We start from the raw sequence: 20,633 nt of genomic DNA, 5'->3' as shown, positions 1-20,633 counted from the left end.
TAACTGTGTTATTCAGAATGTGGGGGAGAGACGGACGTGTTTTATGAAAAAATAATTGCATTAAGATAGAAGAAATGAGGTGATAATTACCGCTATTTTGTATATTGGCAATGAACCCCCAGTATGGCACTTATGATTAATGGGTAGTGATTTTCATGCTTGAAATACATATGCTGCTTAGCCTTCTTGAACTTTGTGAGAGCACTTAATAAACACAGTAATGAACCTTGCAGTTGTTCAGCCATCGCCTCTCAATTTACGTTTTGTGCCTTTTGTGCAACTTTCTTTTCACATATTGGGTAAAGCAGTAAGGAACAGGGGCCACGGCATGTGTTGAAGTATTTGGTTCGTGGATTTTAAAATGTTACATGAACGTTGAGGTGGTAGGTGAATATTTATCTGTATAGTAAAAGAGAAATATCCGCGATGCAATCCGTGTATATTTATGAGGCTAATCCGAAGGTAGCGGTGCAGCGAAGCGAGTCCACCGCGAGCTCCCGGTTCTGTTTCTATATAAAGAAAATGTTTGATGTACTTCACCATAGCAAGGGCCGCCTTCTTCAAAAACACAAAGCAGCGAGCCTCCCATCCCTTTAAAGAGATGGCAGTGGAAATGCATCTTGACTTTGTGTTTGACCACACTGTGCCCCGCTGCCCACGCAATTTGTTCTAGTCGGTGACTTTGTTCTGCCCTGCACTGGTTAACATAGACTCACGGAGCCCTTCCCCAGAGCGTTTTGGGGGAGAGTTAGAGCTACTGAGCGCTACCAACCGATTCCAGATGGCTTCCACAATGTAGGACTCAGAGGATGAGCGCTGAAAAGAAGATTGATTTCCTTTGTGGAGTATGACAAGCCATGCACTAGAGCGCAGCTCTCCAGACACACAAAAGAGGCTAAAAAAACCCAACATATTTCTACTTTTATTTATTTATTTTTTTCATATCAATCAGCTTTGCACTAAAACTACAGGCTGGAGTGTTCTGAATGTTTGCATGTGTTTCCCCCAGAGGACAAGCTGTGTGTATTCATGATTGTGCTGCTGTTTTGTTTCATTTTTTTCCCATTTGAACTATTGAAGATGCAATCCAATAATATTTGACTTTAAGTTTCGGGCCCGGCTTTTTTAGTGTTTACCGCTCGATATCTAAATGGGTGGAGATTCTGTTTTATTGAACATGAAAGTACAAATCCAAGGTCGGAGCGTTGGCGATCGTTGGAACCAACTGTGTGGAAGAGATGTAGACGTTTTATCCACACAACTGCCGGCACCGTTACTGGCAACTTTACTCATGCTTTGCTTGGCTTTTTTTTGCAGACGTTGCTCCGGGACGGCAGGAGAGAGAGTACGGTGAGCACGCTCTACCTGTCGCCGTCCAACATTGAGACGGGTCAGCAGATCATCTGCAAGGCCTCCAACAAGGCCGTCCCAAACGGCAAGGAGACCAGCGTCACAATTGACATCCAGCGTAAGCATACTACTTCTCTTCTTCGCTGATATTGTGTTGTTTTTCTCGTTTTTTTTTTTCAAGCCTACATATGACATGCATTTCTCAATATTTGAGATATTTCTCACATGTAGAGACGTGAAACTGTCTGACAGGCATACGTGTCTAGCGCTCACGTTCAACATCAGGCCTTTATTTTAGGCTCTGATGGATATGTATAATTGGTTTCCGTTTTGCTTTCATACCATGTAGGCGGATGGATGGATTGATGATGCGTCACTTTCTGCGTGTGTGTGTGTGCTCGCTGTGATAAAATCAAAAAGGAGCTGTCCATGTAAAACGAAGGGGATTGTCTTTTTTTGGTCCAACTACCTGCCTGCTGTGGCGCTACGCACGCCGTCTCCACCTCTTTTATTTCCACGCTCTCGCCATCAATCTTTTTGATGAGAGCACGCACAATTCCCCTCCAAAATAGGCAAAGTGAGCCCAGCGTGTAAAACACATTCAGCCTCAATTGTCAGGGAATCTTTTTTCGATCAAGAACCACTCACAGTAAGAGAGGAGCTCCGAACAAAGGGATTTTGCATCACTCACGGCCCCTTCAACACCATTAAGTATGACTAATAAAGCAGAAAATGCTATTTAGAGAGGCAATATGACTGACGGCTCCATTCTTTTCATTATGTGCACCGCAAGAGGCAGGCGTGGCGAGAGCGGGCATGGCGCGATCAGGCCAACTCAGGCGCGGGAGTAAAAATGATTAACAGTTGCTAGTGTTTGCAACCCTTGCAGTTTGTCCTCACCGTTTGTGTGTGTGTGTGTGTGTGTTGTTGTCAGGCAGTCAGAGAGGGAAGTGTGCCCACACACGTAAACTGATTTGTCACCACATGTAATGATGTGTCTTTGATAAACGCTCGCCATCCCGCCATCGTCCTCGCTCCCGAATGTATGATTTAACCCTGAAAAATGAGTGCGGCGGATATCTAATTAGCATTCCAAAATGCGCTCTTTACACAATTAAAGCTCCTGACAACATTTCTCACAGTGGGAGATCAAACTGAGTGACGGCAGAGACTAATTGTCGAGATTCCAGTTGTCTCCCACCAGGCTTAGCCTCTTGTTTCCCTCCCTCCCTTCTCGCTTCCTCCCCCTGGCCCCTTCTTCAGACTTGATAGGTGAAGTGTTCAGCACAGTTCAGCCAGAGTTTGGGGCTGAGAATGACTCCCGAATTAAGCTTCTCCCGAAATGAAACGAGCTGTAATTGAACTTTGATTCATTCATGTCGGGCATCCGTTTGGTTAATTTCAGCGCCGCCTGATTCGATTACGAGGTCCTTTTGCCTCAACAACATGTGAAGCACCGCGTGTTAGTTAAACAGAGAAACACAAGCGATGGTGCAGATGTGCTCTATAGTGTTCTGCAGACACTTAATGCACGTCAAATGTAGAGACAGAGCTCATATTCTTTTTTGCAAGGGTGCATCTCCTGTGATTACCCACATGTATGTCTAGTTTTGCTCCAGATTGAGTGCGTCTACAACGTTAACATTGTGAGAATGGAGACCTGTTTGGATCCCCTGTGAAGTCGTGAATCCGAAAACCACTTCTGAATGCGCCGCACATTGCAAAGAAGGAGTCGAGTGAGAACCAGTCTTTCTGCAACAATAAAAACAGGTGCCTTTTGAATAAATGATGGAACACAGGCAGAACGGTAGCAGATGAAACTTGACCTCGTTCTCTTGAAGGACCATGTTCCGGATCGGCCTTTTGCTCCTCCAAAGTACTTCTCTGGCTCCAGCCTCCCGTGTTTTCTCAAAAGTATCAGATTTTTGTGTGTCACATGCAAACTGTGCGTCATTTTGTCTCAATCGCTCTCTGACTCTTTAGCTGAACATTGATTCTGTGAACTCTAATCCAAAACATTCCTAAAAAAAAATTCCTAATGACATCAGACATTTTTTTTTTTATGTGGCAGGATTGAAAATTATTATTATAGTTTCAGATTTATGAAGACCAATTTCGAAAGATTAGATACAAATAGGATCTAATCTTGATGATGTCTTCCCTTGGCAACAATCATATATATATATATATACACCAAATGATGTATATATTTTGAGGCCTTCTTTGACCTGAACAGGCTTGAATAATACTGAATTTAGCAGTCATAAAAAGGGAAAATAAGACCTCCCAGGTATGCATACCCCCGGACCCCCCTAGGCATGTGCTGAGCTCTGAATGCTTGCAATGTCTTGCTCCACCCCTGTGTGGTAGGAGAAGCCAAGTGGTAAATATTGATGGGACGCTGCTGTTGTCTCAGAGACGGCAGCACACGGAATATGTTCCGCTTTCAGGGCCTGGTTCATCCGCAGGATGTTAGAGTCCTTAAAGGATCTGATGGCCATGGCTGAACCAAATTAGATGGTCTAGATTATTCACTTATTTTCAATTAGAAGTTGTCCTCAAATGTCCTCCAGATTTAGACAGCTTGTGGGGTTCTTCGACACATTTGGAGAAACGGACCTCTCGGGCTCTGTCTGCGTTTTCTGACACATGCAGTCAGTTATAAGAGTGAGGATTATTCTGGACACAGCACGGACTCAAAGACTGTCAGACGAACATACACCTGAACAAGACACCGCATGCATAGTTGAATGCCACCCTGGGCACATGATTTTTTGGCAGCTGCTGTATCTTTCTACGTTATATCGTAGAGTTTATGTTTTGTGATGTGTTTTTGTACTTGCTGCAGCAGAAATTGCCCTCTCACAGGATAAATAATAAATTGACTTGACAACACGGGGGAGACAGATGAGTAAAAAGACCAAACGCACACAAAAAAAGCGCCAACAGTCCCCTTTTTATACATGCAGATACTAAGTTTTCTTGTAACACATGATTTTCATGTTGATATTCCAGTAACCCAATTTAGAAAAACAGCTTAATCTGGTTATATCTGCCCATTATACTCCTCTCTTAGTGAGCCTTTCTTAGAGAAAGGCAACGACTCCTCCAGGCGCTCCATGTCAGCTTGTGAAATCAATGGAACATTTTACCATGTCGTCTCCACAATTGTGCTGGCTGCTCACCCTATGCTCCAGCATGAGGCAGTGGCAAGTCAAGATATTGTTGTTGTGTTAAATGCTTCTAGGAAAAAAACATGTAGTCAGTCAGCACTGATATAAAATATTTTGAGCATAAATTGGTCCTCATAATGTTGCATGTGTCCAAATATTAATCCAATTAATTGTGGCTCCAATCACACTGAAGTCTGTTCGGCTGCCTCATCTTTTTTTTTCCAACACTTAATTCCTTTTATTTGCACGTATTCATCACTCAACATGTAGATGTGCACACACACTGGAAATGGGCAACATTTCAAGCATTCGCCTGCAAATGATACCGCAGTTTGGTGATAATTCATGCAAATAAGAAAAAGCCCTGGAGGGATGCAACGTTGCGTAGTAGTGACATATTTTGATGCTGTGCACATACTGTACGTGATGTGATTGTCCAAGGCTGTGCAGAACAAAAGGATGGCTTCGTACGTGATTATAAATTCAACACTCAACGTTAAACAAGAATAATCTTGTTGCACCCTGATGAGGGAACTGATATAGTATGTTGCTGAGTGCACACTACAACCACTTCTGTCCTCCCAAGAGCTCATTGAGTTACATGAATGTGCCTTTGATCTTTTACCCCATTTTTGGTTGAGGGGGTGAAGCCAAAATAGGAAAGTACAACCAAAGTACACTTAGATCCACTCGTGCAAATATGATTTTCCTTGCTAAGTCACATGAGCCTTACAGTGTCATTTAATTTACCCTTTTTTTAATCATAATTAGGGAACTTATGAGTTGACTGCAAACAAATACAGGGTTAATGCCTGACATTCTGTGTGCTGGCTCTTTATTGAAGATTGAGATTAAAAAGACATTGGTGCTCTATTCAAACTCTCAGTAAGAAAGCAAATAAGCAACCGTCCCCAAATGGTTGCATATTCCCTGAATACTCTTTGCATAAATGCTGGTATGCTTATTGGACGTCCCAATATTTAGAATTAATAGTCTCATTTATTTTCCTGCCCAGACATTTCAAATTGACCGTATTAGTGAGATAATATTAATGGCAACAAAAGTAATTAAAATCTTCTCAGTGTGTCTGCCCTTCTCAACATTCCGTATTCCGCTCACCTCTAAGCCTTGCTGCCCCCCCCCTTTTTCCCCCCTCCTTTCCGTTCTTACAGCGATCCCAATGAGAGTAATCTAAACACATCCCGGCACACTGCTCGAGAGCTTAAACCCGCCTCAAATCCAATGCATTTCACAATGGTATTTCCTTTTTTATCATCACTTTAATGCTCGTGATTTACATCCAACTCAGCATTTCTATCCCACAGAAGTTCATACAGAGTTATCTGACTAAGGGTTAGACAAATTAGCATCTAAATATACTATGTACAGGTGATTTTTTTACAAAATGAGAGGGATTTGGAGCCGGCAGAGGTGATTCAAAATCCCGGATAGACTGCTGACTTCAGTTGCTCATACCAGTCCATTAGCAAACTGTAATTATTTGATAGCAGAGGGGTGGCTACCCCCTGATGCTGTTTTCTCCAGCAGCATGACTTAACTTGCGTTATGCCCTTTGGACTTTAATCACTAAACTCTGCTAGCCCCCGGCATAAAACCGCCTCAGTGAAATATGATTCTGATGCCACAGTTTCATCCTAGTCATCACACAACTTCAATTATTTCTCAAATATGTTCCAGTCCAGCTGCATTTCTGCCCCACATAGAAACGGAGGGAAACGATTGTGCAAAGGACGAGCAAAGCCACGGATCCCCGTGTGTTTGCATTGCTAACAGGCTGAGCCATGTGAGGGGAAATTAATGCCATTTGTTGAGACTAATTAATGAAGAACATACAGATGTGCATTTGGGGTGGATTTTTTTTCCGGGGAGCAGCAACATGCTCTCCCTGCTAAATCAAGCTAATCAAGATAATGGCAAATTCGTGTGAAGGCAGATGACAGGATTGGAAAGTGAGAGGAAAAGTGTGTAAGGATGAGGGGGGATCGCAGAACATCTGCCTCCACCAAACTGGGTAAATTCTTCTGCTGTTCTGCGGTTGAATATCTCATAATCAATATGCCGGTACTCAGGTTCTCAATCAGTCTGTTCTCCCCTCAAGTAATCCACTCAGCCGGGCCATATGACGGCACGCTCGTGTTGCTAACGATATAGAAGCCATGTGTGGATGGAGCAGCTTTCCCATCCTTCGTTCCCGGAGTTTGGTCCTACTGGAGAACAGCTGTCTACGGTGACCCAGAGAGAATGGAAATTGAGCTTTAAGAAGAAGGGGGGGTTATGCTGGCACTATCTCCAGGAAACACGGGGAAGTTGGAAGATTGTTCCAAAAACACCATCTGGTCTCCACTTTGAACTAACCGATCAGCCCCCCTCCTTGTTTTCACTGGAGCGCCGATCACTTCTACTACCCTTGTTTTCCTCGTTTCATCCGTCCCTCCTCCTCTCTGTTCCTCGCTATCACTCTCTTCACGAATCAGAGGAATTAACAGACTGGAATATTGACTTCTCATTCACTCTCTCTCTGTCGTATAGCTGAAGTGTCCGAGGTTGGAGAGACAGACCCGAGTCGCACCTGAAGCCTTTGGCTGGCAGACATTTGACAGCAGTTGCTCCCATGGCGTGGATGGCGTGAACTGTCTGTGTGTCTGTGTATGTGACGTCATCAGGACATTCGCCCTGGCTGAGGGAGAACTGGAGTGTTTTTTTTTAAGGGAGGGTCAGTTCTTACGCCTCAGTCATTTGGAGAGGAACATTAATTGGAAGTCAGATTGACAGTAATGAGCATCCGTGTCCTTAGATGTTTCTTGGCAGGGAGATCGGAGAAAAAAAGGTTGGTTTAATTGAAAAGTACAGCATAGGAGCACGTTTAGAGAGAAAGGCTTGTGAATTAGCCTCTACAATTAGCTTCTTAGGCTGCGTCTGTTAGTGCAGACACAACCTCCAAATCTTCCCCGTTCTCTTCTTACGCCGGCTTCTCTCTCCACCTTTTTGCTGGATTTTTATCACCAGCTCCACCACAACCACATCTGTCATTTTGCCCCCGAGGTTCCCTCTGCCCACATTTTTGTCCATGCAATTAGCCAGTTGCGATGCTGAAAACACCTACTGGGCTCAAGGCATGGCTAAGACTTTTTTTTTCTGTTTTATTATGACACCCACATGCCCTTTCTTATGCACACATACCCCCCCATTAAACATGTGCCTACACATGCAAATAGGCAGACTCACACAGATGGCTGCTCAGTACCTGGAGAGGCTTGCTGGTTTCACCGTGGCTCTCTGTCTTCCCGGATCCACGGTGTTGTTGTTTTCTTTACTGGCCCGGGGAGAACTGGCACAGGTGGAGCGCATGGATTTGAAAGTGGCCCGGGTGGCGGGTGGGGTGTGGGGCAACTGTCTGGGAGGGAAATGAGTCTCCTGATGGGGAATTTGGTGTGTGTGAGTAGGAAGGAATATGGCACCTGGACCAACCCCCCTCTCTGGGGGCTCTGTGGCAGCTGAGCCAGCCCAGAGCATCTGCACAGCCACAGGGTAAAAAGCAAATGTCCTACACTTCATGCCCACACACACACACACAGAGAGAGAGAGAGAGGGAATCTCTCTCCCTAACTATACACAGTGTTGTTTGGCTTCATTACAGCAGTGTTTGTGTGCTTCTTTAAATCCGTGTAGATCTCCGTGCCCGCCGCTGCTATTCATCCGAATCCAAACACAGTCCCTAGTTGGTGCATTAGTGTTACTGAACACAGAGCAGATAGACTTAGCACACCTTTGAAACAGATGGCTGCACCAGTATCAAACCCACAACCAGCTATGTCCCAATGCCATTAATCTGTGGCCCACGGTGCCTTTACCGGTACGCCACCGCTACCACAAATGGCACACTCAGCCTGACAGATTACATTGTGCAGACTATTTTCTGATGCTAAATGTGACACGAGACACACGTATTAGCTAATCGTGTGGGAAAATTTAGACAGAGAAATTGCGCTGCCGTGAAGCACCACGTTTTGGACAATATTTGTTTTCTTTTGACAGCGAACGTATAAAGAGAACCGTTTCTAATTGGGAACACTCAATTCACCTGATCCTCCATTATCAACAGAATTGCAGGCAAACAACTAGTGATCAGCTATAGATCAGATTTAATTTCCCCTTGCTGCATTTGAAACTCGCAAACCACATCCCAGCCTCCCTTTACAACCACTAGCTTCACCTACTTGAAATTCCTTCTCCGGGTCTGTGGGGGAAATAGCTGTTTGTTTCACGTGGATTGATATGGAAATTAACAAGTATCTTCAAAAAGAATCCCACCTTTGTCAATTAGGATAAATTAAGTTGTTTATTATATCTACATAATCTGTATGCTTGTTATTCTATGAAAATGTTTTAATTATGCTATATCAACAAGGTTTGTTGTTTTAATTGCGGCGGATTGCACTATGCACTATTCACAGTTGTTTTTTAATTGCCATTTACCAAAACTCATTATCAAGTCAAGTTTGTGTTTGATTTGCTCCTTACACTGGTGCTAAAAATAACATGTTCTCTCCCACACCTGTGAAACACACTAGTGTTTTTCAGCAACTGGGCCAAGACCTCCTAGGTGGGTGCCAGGAAGATGACAATAGGGCAACAAATTATTCAGGAGTAATTGCCTATTATTCAGGAGAAAACACTGCCATAAACTGTTCTAAGTTGTCACAACTGTTCTAAATGCTGCCAAGGTGTTTTGTGTGATAATCCAAATAAAAAAGACTGTTCCCTGTGGTTTTAAGTGGAGCATTACCAACCGTACGGTTTGGGTCACGAAGAGAAAAAAAAAAAAATGTATGTCCCTGAATAAAATTTATTTTGAATGTTGGTGGGTGTTTTCTTTTGAGGCTGCATGTTTTCTAAACTATTCATGAGATGTCTATTTTGTCTTCTCTACAAAATGTCTACTCTGTTTTTGTTTTTTGCCTTAACAAGCCACAAGAAAATGTCAAAAACATGGTGTTTTCTCTTGCATACAGTTCCCTATGAGATGTTTGAGGAGGCTGCCAGTTCCGTAATTTGGTCTTTCTGTCTTTTTGTTGTAGATCTCCCACTTGTCAATCTCTCAGTGGAGCCCCAACCTGTTCTGGAGGGCAACCTTGTGAAATTCCACTGCTCTGCAAAGGCCAACCCTCCCGTCACACAATACAGGTGAGATCATGAAAAGCAGCGTTTCGAGTCGCGAAGGAGCAAAACTTGAACCGCCCTGTAATGTAAAACATGAAAAAGTGGCATCCTCTAATGAATGCTGCTGGTGGATAATGCATTTTAACATCAGATCAACGGGGGCATTAATCATTTGCCTTCATGTGATGCCGTGACACCATTACATCTGCCCGTGGGTCGGAGTGAAAGGTAGAAAAACAACGAAACGCAGTCGTGCCGATAAAATATAATGAAAACACAGTATACCTCCGAAAAAGTCATTCGGAAAATCCTTGTAGTTTGTGTTTAAATCATCTCCCTTGAACATTAAATGTCCATCAGCGTGTTGGAGGGAAGCTGGCAACATAATGTGTGTGACATCTGATGAAGCTGTCAAGAGTACGGCTTTCCTGAGATTGGCTTGTGCTCCGCAGTTTACAGTCAGGAAGGCAGGTCTTTCCCCAGGCGTCTGCTGGTTTTTTTTTTTCTTTGTGTGTGTGTGTTATACGGTAGAGGTAGAATATCATTTTTATATATAATTAATATGCTATATGTGCTCTTTAAAATAACATGTGCCAAGCCTATTACACGTCATTCCTCCTATGAAGTGGTGTGAGAGAGGTTTGTGAGTGGTGGGGGGAAAGAGACCCAAGTGTGGCCACGATAATCATTTCTCTATATGTAGACTGTCAAGTACTGTCAAGACTACACTATGTAGTCTTGACAGTAGGTTTGACAGAAAGAATGTGGTGGTTCTTCATTGGCCACTGGAATGATTTAGAGATTACTTTTCATAACCTAGGCTAGCCCCGGCATGTTTAGATTGAACTTTGCAATGTGTTCTGCCAGTTTTGAGAACATGTTTTCACTTTGGCTGTTTTGTGAAGGTTATTGACAAAAAAGCAAACTTCCTTTTAACTTCAAATTAGAAAACGCGATGAGATTTTAATGCTTTCTGAAGACGCTCTACAGATAAAACACCTTTGCACCTTTACTAAACCAATCATCCGACTCCAAAGTCCCTTTTCACTATGTATAAAATGTTTTCAACAATCCCATCGCCAGACAGAATGTTGATTTGAAAAAAGTATTACATTCATTTTTATTAAAAAAACATTTATTATACAATATCTGTGCTCAACACCTACGGATAACACAACACTGCTGCTTGCATTCGCTCAACATTGGTGTTTTTATTATGATGTCTGCCAGGAGATAATGACATGAGCCCCGTGTGCGCGGAGGCAGGCGTACTCAAGGACCCCTCGCGGTTGCAGCGGCTCACACTTCCTCAAAAAGCTTTTACTGCCTGTTTGATACGGCCATTGATTGACTGCTGACTCCTCACTTACTACTTACAAGTAATCACACAGCTGACTGCATCGCCAGCGCTCAGCCACTCATCGTCTCGGACGCTGTGTCGGCTATCGGCTAACAGCTCTACAGCTACACACACATCTGAGTGCATCGCCGCCGCTAACAGCTCATTAGACTACACAACACTATTACTCCACTGCTGCTACAGTCGCTGCTCTGTGGCCAGAGACCCAGTAGGGGGAAATAGTTTGCTCGCTTTTCTTGTTTTCACACTATGCATATTCTTTTTTTTTTTTTGTAAGTGGCCAAACAGATTGCTTTAGTAGGTTACAATAAAAGTTCTCCTCAACACCCAAAAAGTTCCAAGAACTTATTTCCCAGTGGCTGAGCAAAAGTAGAAGGAGCCTGCACAGAGTCGGTGCAGACATCTGCATAGATTACCATGACAAAGTATCTGTTGTGTAGAACAGGCGAGTGAAAAACCTTTCTGATACACCTGCAGTCCAAGCGGGGGGTTAGCCAATTGTGGGTTGTATTTATTCAATCAAACACTGTGGTGGTTGCAGACACACCTGGCAGAGATCTGCACTCCGCTCAGTGAATCTTTCTACTTCTACATATATTGCACCCTGCAGAATCATCCACTGTGTACATGACTCCTTCGAAACTCGGCTTCCAAATCCAAATGATTAAATAATGTTTCATTCAAATACACAAAGCACTCACATTTCCTGTTTCCATTAATTGTTTGATGGTCAAACAACCCCACTGAAAATACAGCAAAACATAACTTGGCACACATAAAAAAAAAAAAGGAAGACAAAAACAGAAAAGATGAAGGCAACAAAATTAACACATAAATTAGTTGACAGAACAGCTTCCCGTGTAAAATAACGCCAAAATCTGCACAATGTGCAGCCTTTTTTGTACAGTTAACTATTGTTCATCAAGATCACTGCATTCCTCTCACCCATTTCCTCTCATGAAGCTTATTGATAGGCACGCTCTCAGCTGCACTTGGTAGAATCAATTAAGTTTTTTTTCCTCGCTGCATCTGTAATTGTTATGAAACAACCCAATGGAGAGTAATCATTATCATATACTGTAGTCTCGCACGGCACACTAGAAGTGTAATACTCAAGTGATTTGTCAAGAAATGGTTCTCTGTGTGGGAGGTTTTAAAAACCTGGCAAAAAAATAAATATAAATACGGAATGAAATCGATAGCAAAGGGAATTGGCCCGGCTCAGAATCTTGTAATGGTACTGGGAAATGAAATGGATGTACAACACACTCACAGGTGGCAACACAGAGATGTTGCCTTTTTCTGATGGATTCTGCCCTTTTAAAAAGAGAGAAAGGAGGAGGGAAGGCAGCGATATTGTGGGGAAAACAAGGTTTGTATTTGATTGTGTAGGTGCACGGCATAGACGTGACGTCTGTAGTGCCTTTGAAGGGATTTCACCTCTGTTGTTAAGAGACTGGATCAATGCTGGAATCAGACCTCCCCCGGGGCATCAAGAGCTGAGATGCGATGGCAATTGAGATGACTTATTCTTTTAGTTTGACAAACTACAGAGTGAAAAACCGTTGGAGGTTGAAGCTTAAAGAGAGTAAAACTGCCACTTTCCTACTCTCTAATTTCTTCGCTTTCACTTCTTTGCTGTCTGGCTCTCTGTCATTGACACAGTCCACTATAGGATTAAATAACACACAGTCTAATAACTTTTGATCAAGGTTATACTCTCCCACTTTCATAGTCTCCCATTTAGATTTATCTGCAATTTATACAAGCGCTCCAGATCTCCGTGCATCGTTGGAGTTCAGGGCATGGTAGACGGGGCATTTTTTTGGTCCTCGTAATGCCCCCTTAGAAATGTTCCTTTCTGTAGGGCCCTTCCTGGGGAGCGAGGAAGCTGGTCAAGCAGTGTGGGGCCATTTTTCAGTGCTAATACACTGTCTACCCCAGATCAGATACGGCACAAGGACAGAGTAGTTCTTAGACAGATGGCCTCTTTTCCATCCCCGAGAGAGTCATCCACTCCCAGTGTGCACTGCACCACTTTGCCATCCTCCAGTCCAATGGACACTTGAGACACAGACCCAAGATAGCGGGGGCACTAGTCAAGGGCCCGGTGCTTTCTGCTACCTTAAACCCCTTGTGATTGCCACAGTGGTTCAATAAATCTGACTTTAAACATGGAAATGGAAATAAGCAGTATGGAAATAAGCTGCTCTACGGATACATGAAGCTTTGCCAGAAAACATCTTAAAGGGGGAAGTAAAGATGAAGGAAGTCATGGGAAGGGAAGGGGGCTTGGTTTGGGAACAGTTGGATCGTCTTCATTACTGTTTAAAATGGTAAGAAGCTAACTGGCGTGCATCTCAATCACTCAAAAACCGTCTGATGAAGACACAGAGGGTTTCTCTCAGATCCAAACAAGAACCCACCAGAGAGAAGAGAAAGAATAACAAACAAAGGAAAATCAGGTCCCTCGTCTGCACACGGAGACACAGCAGAACCCTTCCAATCCTCCCCACACGTAGTCTCTGTGTGGTTGGTGGTGGCGGTGCCCCTGCTGGATTGTTCCTCCTCACCCCCCTTTGCAAACCTTGGAGGGAGCGGATTGCTACATGCATGTCTGTTTTTTGTTTTTTTTTAGACAAGAATAGTATTCCCTAGCCTCGTGCAAAAGAGCGTGTGATGTCGTTTGGCGAGTTTTAACACATTTTGGAACTAGGACTAGCTGAATAGAATTGCACAGGACACACTGCTTTTTGTCACACATGTGGCCCTCATTCCCCTGGGAGATCATACCATGTGACCATACAGAATGACAGAATTATTATTTTTTATATTATTCCATAGCCATGTCATCAGCATTTCATCCGTAATGATAGAATCAACTTACAGCTAAAACTTTCTTTGGTAATCGCAACTTCCAGATGTAATGGTTTAGTCCATATGGCGCAGTATATTCAAATTGACAGTATAAAAATGTAAATGCATACCTGAGCTTACTTCAATTCCCTGGCAAAACATAAAGTACTTCTGTAATTTACGCTCATGTCAGAATGATGTTCAAACTAAACCTGCATTATTTACTTTAAACTCCTCTGAGAATTCTGTAGTCATCACTTTCAGCGTGCCGGTATGGGAGACTGGAATGGCGCTGTGCTGTGCTGTTAACCACGCTGATAATAACTGTGGCCTGATTTACTGTGGGGGCTTGATGCTGATGGCACAGATACCTGCCTAATTTAATTGTTACTGTTTTATTGCCTTAATCACATTCAGCAAACACAACCCCCACTCTCTCTCCTTCATCCTCTGCTTCCATTAACGCTGTTCATCTGTATAACAGAGTTAGCTTACAGACCCGTGCGCATTTGAAAACATACACCTCGTAAGCACGTTTGCACACACACACACACACACACACACACACACACACACACACACACATGGACAGAGGGAGACACTGGAGCGTACAGGGTTCACACCGGTTGTCTGAATCAAATCCCTGAATAGGATACAGCAGTGTAAAGTGAGTCAGCTACTGAGTAAGCTCGCGCTGGCCCTCCTCACCTCCCACAGGGAATGCAGGTGTTTGTGTTACCCCGGGCCCCGCTATGTTTAGACACGAGTCTTGGACAAGGCCCAGCACACCAACAGAGCTCCCGTGCTCCCTGTGGACGGCGACATTCTGTCTCTGCTCCCTCTAACACCGTCGAGGGCTCCCGAAACTGGCAGCCGCAACCTCCACTCGGGAGCAGCCGGCTGCCCAAACATCTGTCGCCGCCCTGTTACAGCTCCGACAGTGTGAGCTGGTAGAAACGGTGTCGCACTGATCTGTGTTGTTACCATCATAATGATGCTAATATCGCAACCAATGCTCTCCTTAAGGTCTGTTCTGGAGCTTTCGATCGTAACACGTGATCTTCATCTCCAGGTGGAGTTTGTCCAGTTGTCATGGAACTTTATCTTTTATTTTTTAGCACTTCTTTTTTCTGTGATGTGATTGAAAGCTCCAGAACATCTACTAAAGGGACCTCGAGGTGATTTGTCAAGCTGCTGTTTCCAAGAGCAAGACTAAACTCACCTTTAAGCCAACGTGAACAAAAAGTGTAACTCCATCTGCTGGTGAAGTTCATGTTGTATGACCGAAAGCTCCAGACGTGCCACTGAGTTGGGCCTTGAGACTGTTTGGTGATTCCAACAGCGAGGCTGATCTTTGAAACACATCACCACGTCCCATTTGTATCACGATCATCTTCATCTTCATCATGAACATAATCGCTCTCATCTCTCTTCCTCACCGTCGCCATCATTTCTGTCATCATCCCAATCGTCGCCGCCATTGTCTTCAGCGTGATTACCGCAACTGTCACCGGTGTTATTAATACCATCATGGTGACATAGACGGAAACCTTCACAATGATTTTCATTTCCAGAGAGGCGCTGCAACAGTCATCATCATTAACGTGACGCATTTCACGTTCTTTTAATCTTTCAGCGCGCGGCATACACAGGATTTCCTGTGCTAATAGCGTGTTGGGGATGTGATATACTATAATGAGACTTTGAAGCTCTAAAGTGTGTATCAAGGACATGCATCTGTTCGTTGTCGCTGACACACAAAGACCCAGAGACACTGGTAGAGTGCTTCTACCAGTCATAAACAAAGGGCAGACAGGCCAAAAATGCCCCGTCTGCCCTATTTCCAGCGTTTGTGGAAACACAGGTGTTACGGAGCGCTCAGCTGTAGTTACACGAGAAACGCAACTCTCAGAAGATCTGCTGCGGCGGAGGGGGGGGAAAAAAGCGCAAAAACAATCCCATGAAGCCCAATTAGGATTCTGCTTCACTTCACTTACTGATTGAATGAGGTAATCTGTTCTCATTTAAATGATAGCATTTCAGTCAAGCATGGGGCCAGCTTAGTCATGGAAAACAAATGAGTCCCCTGTCCCGTGAAAACGGCTCCCAGTGATGGCAGCAATGTAAAACGCAGACAGGCGACGGGTCCCGTTGTCATTGTTTTCATCCGCCGCATCAGCATGCAGCCACATTGTGGAGGACTGCGGCGTTTAGACGCGTGATGCATCGCGTGTCCCGCTGCACTGTCTAAATTTTCCCAAAGACATCCGCGGATGCCGTCGCCTCACTTTTATAAATGGGCCTTGTCTTGCAGCAGCAGCGGAGAGCCGTCCACGCCGCTCCGAGACTGCCCGTGACATCATAAATGTCTCACCTAAACGTGCGGGTGGGGAGGGGGGGATGTCTTCGTCAAAGAAGCCATCACTCACAAACACTCACAGATGTTCTTTATGCAACCCCGTGTCAATTTATTTACATCAGCTTTTGTGTGTAATACAGTGCGTGTCAACCAAAGTCTTCATAGGTGGGGGGGCGCTACCCATTTGTCATTCTGTGATTTGTTTTTCTTCGCTGGCACTCTTGCGCTGCTCTCGCTGTCTGGCGTAATGAGGAACGTGCTGTCTGCTCCGAGTCATCAGGGAGCTTGTCACAGCATGGAGGGCTGCCACGAAAAATATGCTGAAGCCAGCACAGAAAGCCTTCCCCAGAATGATGATTTATTCACACAAACCATTGCCATTGACATAAGGAGGTGTGAAAACCTGTCTTAATGCCTTTTCCCCTTTTCCTTCAACCCCCCTCCACCCCCCAATTTCTTCCTCTCTCCTTTCTCCTCCATCTAATCCTCTCACCAGGTGGGCCAAAGGAGGGAGCATGATCAAGGAGGTCTCCGGAGACACGTATGAGGTTATTGTGGACCACTCCTTCTTCACAGAACCCGTTTCCTGTGAGGTTACTAACCCACTTGGCAGCACCAACATCAGCCGCAATGTGGACGTCTACTGTGAGTTGGTTTTACCGTCTTGCATGCTTTGACACTGATCTGGAAGAGCTTCCTCACGGCTTCATTATACTCAGCCAATGATGTTTATTCATGCAGTTGGTCCCCGCATGGCTGCCGAGCCACAGTCCTTGCAGGTGGACCTCGGATCCGACGCCGTGTTCAACTGTGCCTGGACTGGAAATCCCTCTCTTACCATCGTGTGGATGAAGAGAGGATCTGGAGTGGTGAGTATAATGATTCCAGCCGAGTATGTTTTACATGCTGCGGTACACATTAGATTCAGAGCTGCTTTTCAAGCTGTTAAAGACTTATATGATTGCAGCCCCATGGTTTATAAGAAGTACTTTAGGTAGCTGTTTCATGTCATGGCCATGTGCTTTGGAATGTCCATTAAAGCTTGAGGCTATTACACACCTATAGCCGCTCGGTGACCTGTCCTCACATAAGATCCGTAGATTTGATCTACAGAAAATCCGGCTCATTCCAGCTTTCCTTTTGTCAACATTAAAGGCCAAAGCCAGCCCCTTTACTCCACTGAGCTCAGATCCTAAATTGGATTTTAATAATTGAGGAGAGGTGCCCTTTAAGGTATTAAATGGTGCCTTTCTTTCTTTCCCATGACACTCCTACCTCTATAGCCTTCGCTGTCGCAGCATTTGATCATCTTTTTTTGTTTGTTTTTTTTCCCCCCGCAGGTTCTAAGCAACGAGAACCTCCTGACACTGAAATCTGTGAGACAGGAGGACGCTGGGAAATACGTTTGCCGCGCCGTGGTCCCGCGCGTCGGAGCAGGCGAGAAGGAGGTTTCTCTCACTGTCAATGGTAAGCTGTATTATTGATGTCTTTCACGCAGACAGGCTCAGATGCGCACCCGCAAAATTGTCAAACGCACACACAGGCAAGCGTGAATCTGGAGGTCCGGGGTCAACGGCGGCGAAAAGAAAGCAATTTGTCACAGGAGTCAGTCTTCTGCTTCCTCTGTGGTTTACAAAAAAGGCTTCTACCTTTAAACTTCCAACAGAATATGCGGCCGTATTTCTCGCCCCGTATTTTTTTTGTTAACTAGTTTCTTTGGAGACGGGCAGAAATGGTAAAAACCCAAGGCATCGCACGCAGCACAAGGTTGTGTTGCATAGCGGTCCCATGCAAATAGTTTTTCTTGACAAAACAGAGGCATTTCATCAGCTGTCATCACCATGACGCCTTTAAGTAGAAAAGGAAATAAATATGGAATTAGTCTTTTCAAGATATGGTTGCACATTCCACGAACAGGTGAATGTATTTAATGCTAATTATATTCCGCATGAGTCACAGGGAAGCTGCCTTTTCTGCGGCGCCGCCTGACTAATGAATACCAGCCTTGGTGGGAGACCTGGCAACTCTCAAACAAATTACTTCATTATCAGTGCTTGATATTCAGGGAGCGGGCTTCGGTGTGGCAGAGGTTCTCAGTCGTGGGATTTACATGTCTCTTATTTTCTTCCGTGTCCATCCGAAAGGAACCCGGGCCAAATAGAAAGAAGGGAGAGAAAAAAAAATAAAGCAGAGAGGGTTTTAAGAAGCTGGCGAGATGATGTTGAGTTAATGCGGATGGAGTATCGTTGTGCATTTTTGAAAGCCAACAAAAGAGTTTGCCTGTAAGCAACACTGGTGCTGATTTGGGGGATGAAGATACATCAAGTAGCAAACAGTGTGTGTCAAGATTTTCTTTTCAAAAAACCGAGACGTTAGCTTTGCATATCAGAGAGAATGGGATACCAGTATTCCCTCCAGCACAAGATCAGAACCATGACTTTCTACGAACCGCAGCGTACGAAACCCCCCCACCCCCCACCCCCCATCTCAAGCCAGGAATTCAGTTGATATCCAGAAGAGTCGTGAGGAAAAATCCTGACTAATTCTATTGTCTCCTATTCTGCGGATGTCATCCTTTCAGAAGCCTTAATATGTAAACAGAATTCACATCATCCAGTGTAGCGTGTGTTTATTTGATGTATCTCTTTTCTGCTCATGTACCTAAGGAGCATGTGTTGTTTTTCAAAAAACGACGCCATGAGAGAAAGAAGACGGATTGTTTTAATAAAGGTTATAACAAAAAAACAACTCTGGGCACACTGGGAAAAAAATACAACAAAGGCTGAAATGGCATGTTTAGTCTCTGCAGACTTCATTCAACCAAGTCCTGGATGTCTTCTAAACATTTTCTTCTTCTTTTTATTTTTATTATTTGCTTGTATTCCTCTTCCTCTTTTTCTTTTGCATCTCGCACCTCCCTGTGTGAATTGGTATTTGACATTCAAGAGCCTCCTTCCTTTTTACCCTTTTGAATAATTGAAAGTCATCCCCCCCCCCCCTAAACCACATGAGGAATATTGAGTCATTTCTTACCCGGTCCTTGAGGCGAATCTGATTGTAAAATTTGTGAAAGTGCAAACACTGCGGTTGAAGGGATGGCTTGTTGGCTGGGGGGGGGGGTCTCTCCTGAGGTTCACTGATTGTCCTGTGCCACCGTCTCAACTGCAGACGAGTGTTACCTCATCAGCCTATCAGGCATCGCTGATAGTCAGCAGGACTCGGTTGCTTCCGGTGGATAACTAGCATAGCGGATGAGCGAGCTTTTGAGGGGAACGACCATGATACAGTAAATATTGGGCAACGCTTTACATACAAAGAGCATTCAAGACATGCCGGCGTCTGCACATTTAAATGTTTCTTTGCTGTTTGTTTTCTCTGCAGCTATCCCCCCCCCCCCCCCCCGATTCGTTAATGGCGTCATTTAAATAACATGTGTTTACAATTTGTCATTCCCTCTGTCTCTGTTGTGTGTCACTGGCTCCCACTGTGGCACACGCCACGTCGACGTGAACATTCCTGCTTTCCCTGGGGAAGAATGTCATTTAATTATAATCAAACAGCTAGCAGGGGAGGCAGTTTGTGTTTAAGTCACTAATGGATACATATTGCTTACTCCAGTCAAACGTGGTTTTTTTTTTTTTCCGAATGGGGAAAAGCTCCTCAGCGTTTCGTATGCGTTCGTCAAGTGGCGACATCGTGTCTTGAAAGAGGGCCGCGCGAGCCCATGCGTGTGATAATTTAAATAGCGTACAATATATATGCATGGCTTTCCACCACAGTCCTGCAGAAGTTGGAAATGAGGGAAGTTATCTGACACGGTTGACAGGATTTAGCTTGTGTAGACTTTAGGTCCATATATTTATGCAATACATATTAATTAATATATCCACAAGCGTGAATAGATCTCTCATGTGTGTGTGTGTGAGGCAAAGCAGTATGTATAATGAAACATAGACAGTACTTGGGCAGCCAAGGGAGAGAAAACCCATTACATTTTCCACAGTTCTGTGCCAGGGTGGGAGAGGAAGCGCCAGAGAGTCCCTCAATATCCCACAGAGCACCGGGTTGCTATAGATCTTCTCTTTTCTGCTGTTTCTCTTTCCAGTGCCCGCGTAATTAGCATCCAGATTTCTTTTAAAAACTTGCAATAACACTGTATCAGAAAGAAAAGTGCAAATGAATGGAGGAGAAAACGGCATTTCAAACGCTGCATATTTTATCTGACCGGATGATTTCGACATAGTAAGAGAGATGATCTGCGGAGACTTCCTGGAAGACTTTGAACTCACTTTTCCCATTTGCATGTACCTGCGAGATGTACCTGTCTCTACTCGGCTCAGATACAGATTTATCT

At 44.3% G+C, this 20,633-nt stretch overlaps 1 protein-coding gene across 3 annotated transcripts in view; it reads left to right on the top strand.

Annotated features, from left to right (window-relative positions):
• kirrel3b (kirre like nephrin family adhesion molecule 3b) overlaps positions 1–20,633 on the top strand; it is a 144,173-nt gene that overhangs the window by 108,500 nt on the left and 15,040 nt on the right. For all 3 annotated transcript variants that reach the window (XM_084020209.1, XM_084020211.1, XM_084020210.1), the window contains exons 5-9: positions 1,318–1,468; positions 9,623–9,728; positions 16,776–16,924; positions 17,021–17,148; positions 17,620–17,746. In XM_084020209.1, the coding sequence (XP_083876335.1) occupies positions 1,318–1,468; positions 9,623–9,728; positions 16,776–16,924; positions 17,021–17,148; positions 17,620–17,746 (661 nt within the window). The remainder of the gene's footprint in view (positions 1–1,317; positions 1,469–9,622; positions 9,729–16,775; positions 16,925–17,020; positions 17,149–17,619; positions 17,747–20,633) is intronic.

This window comes from Eutrigla gurnardus, assembly GCF_963514095.1.
Source record: "Eutrigla gurnardus genome assembly, chromosome: 10".
Lineage (NCBI taxonomy): Eukaryota > Metazoa > Chordata > Actinopteri > Perciformes > Triglidae > Eutrigla > Eutrigla gurnardus.
This window is presented reverse-complemented; position numbering and strand designations above follow the sequence as displayed.